General features: G+C 41.4%; 1 protein-coding gene across 1 annotated transcript; it reads left to right on the top strand.

Annotated features, from left to right (window-relative positions):
* Positions 1–321: 321 nt before the first annotated feature.
* On the top strand, positions 322–1,629 carry LOC104950401 (solute carrier family 2, facilitated glucose transporter member 1-like; the record flags this gene model as incomplete). Its single annotated transcript, XM_010776919.1, has 3 exons — positions 322–482; positions 570–810; positions 1,406–1,629. Coding segments are annotated over 3 exons (626 nt in total), but the record flags the coding sequence as incomplete, so codon positions are not given.
* Between the last annotated feature and the right edge of the window lie 210 nt (positions 1,630–1,839).

The raw sequence follows: 1,839 nt of genomic DNA, 5'->3' as shown, positions 1-1,839 counted from the left end.
TAATTATGATAGTATTAGCAAATCAGTGCTATGTTAGTACTAACTGGAATCTATTTATTGACCAAATTATTGGAGAGTTAAACATTTGACCTGTAGGTGGTGCTCGAGGAAAAGTAAAAGCATCATCAAAGTGTGTATGATTCATCCTCTGACATGGCACGACAATCTTTCAAAAGTTGTTGAGATATTTCATTCTGAAAAATAAAATAGCTACCTGATGATGGTGCTACAGGGAAAGTCACTAATATTGATTTCAGCCGGGAGTGTAGTGGAAATCTGTCTATTTACACATTGAGACCTGCTTGTGGTTCTGTGCTTCAGATCATTCAGGGCTTCTACAATGAAACATGGAGCAGCAGGTTTTCAGAGCCCATCCCTCAGAGCACTCTCACCGCTCTGTGGTCGCTCTCTGTGGCCATCTTCTCTGTGGGAGGAATGTTCGGCTCCTTCTCAGTCGGCCTTTTTGTCAATCGCTTTGGCAGGTAAGACTCCTTCCTATGACCAAAAAGATTATTAATCACACTTTACTTTTAAAAAGACGAATAATATATACTCTTATATCTCTAAAGGAAGAACTCCATGCTCATGGCCAATGTGCTAGCCTTTATTGCCGCTGCGTTTATGGGCTTCTCCAAGCTGGCTGCCTCCTATGAGATGCTCATCATTGGGCGCTTCATAGTGGGTCTCTACTCTGGCCTATCAACTGGCTTTGTGCCCATATATGTGGAGGAAATCTCACCCACATCTATCCGCGGAGCATTAGGAACTCTGCATCAACTGGGTGTAGTGATCGGCATACTGATGGCACAGGTGAGATCCCTAACTCCATTTCCCATCTTCAGTAGCTTCAGAATGAGACAAAGAGACTCCAGTGTGAAGGTATCATTATTAACCCTCAAATTATTTCTCGATATTTAGATGTTTTCTTAAATCACCTTTTAAATGTACTTGTTATAATGTGGCACCCCATGTGTTACATATCAAAATGTTCAGGACAGTCTCTGGTCTTGCTAGAAATGTAAGTCACTCATCTTAGAGCAGATGAGATAATTAGCTCTAAAGCTGAGAATCAGATTTTCAAAACACAAATGTACTCGTCATCCAATTTTTTGGGTGTTTTAGATTTGGTTTACCAAAGTCTTTGGTTCACAAAAGTAGTGAAATATATGAATTACATTGTATATACATGTGTCCTTCATGTCTAAAATGAAAATGTGTAAATTCGAATTTTTTGTAAAATAGTTGTCTATCACTCTACTTTCACCACAGCAGGGACTGAGATACATCAGGACTGATTCATGACTTCATATTCCATACAAAGGCTCATGTGATGCAAAACATATTTATAAACCAACAATTTATTATAAATATGTTTTTTAAAACTAACTATTTATATAAATCTAAGAAACTGGAAATGGGCTGCTGGGCTGCTGGTGGCTGTGTTGGAGGTACGGGTGCTATACGAGACCTCCTTGCTGGCTGGGTTGATGGTGATGGCTGTGGCAGAGCCTTTGTGCAGAGGTGTATCTTGACCTGGTGGCAGGAACAGATGGAGGTAGAGGCAGCTGTAGTGATGCTGGTCCGCTGGTCCTTGGTGGTGATGGCAGTGTTGAAGGCCCTTGAGGAACGGTAGATGTTGACCTGGGGGAAGGCACAGATGGAGGTTCTGGCTGCTGGATAAATGCCGCCTGTGGGCCACTAGGCCCAGGCAGCTGTGAAACCTCTCTGTAAAACAAAAGAAAAAGTAGGACAATAATTACAACTAAGTTCAAGTGAACTGTTGCTCAAGCACAAATAACAATGAACAACTAAAAAGAAAGTTGGGGAGGTGGGACAGGA

The sequence above is a fragment of the Notothenia coriiceps genome, unplaced genomic scaffold (assembly GCF_000735185.1).
Source record: "Notothenia coriiceps isolate Sejong01 unplaced genomic scaffold, NC01 NC01_scaffold00017450, whole genome shotgun sequence".
NCBI lineage: Eukaryota > Metazoa > Chordata > Actinopteri > Perciformes > Nototheniidae > Notothenia > Notothenia coriiceps.
This window is presented reverse-complemented; position numbering and strand designations above follow the sequence as displayed.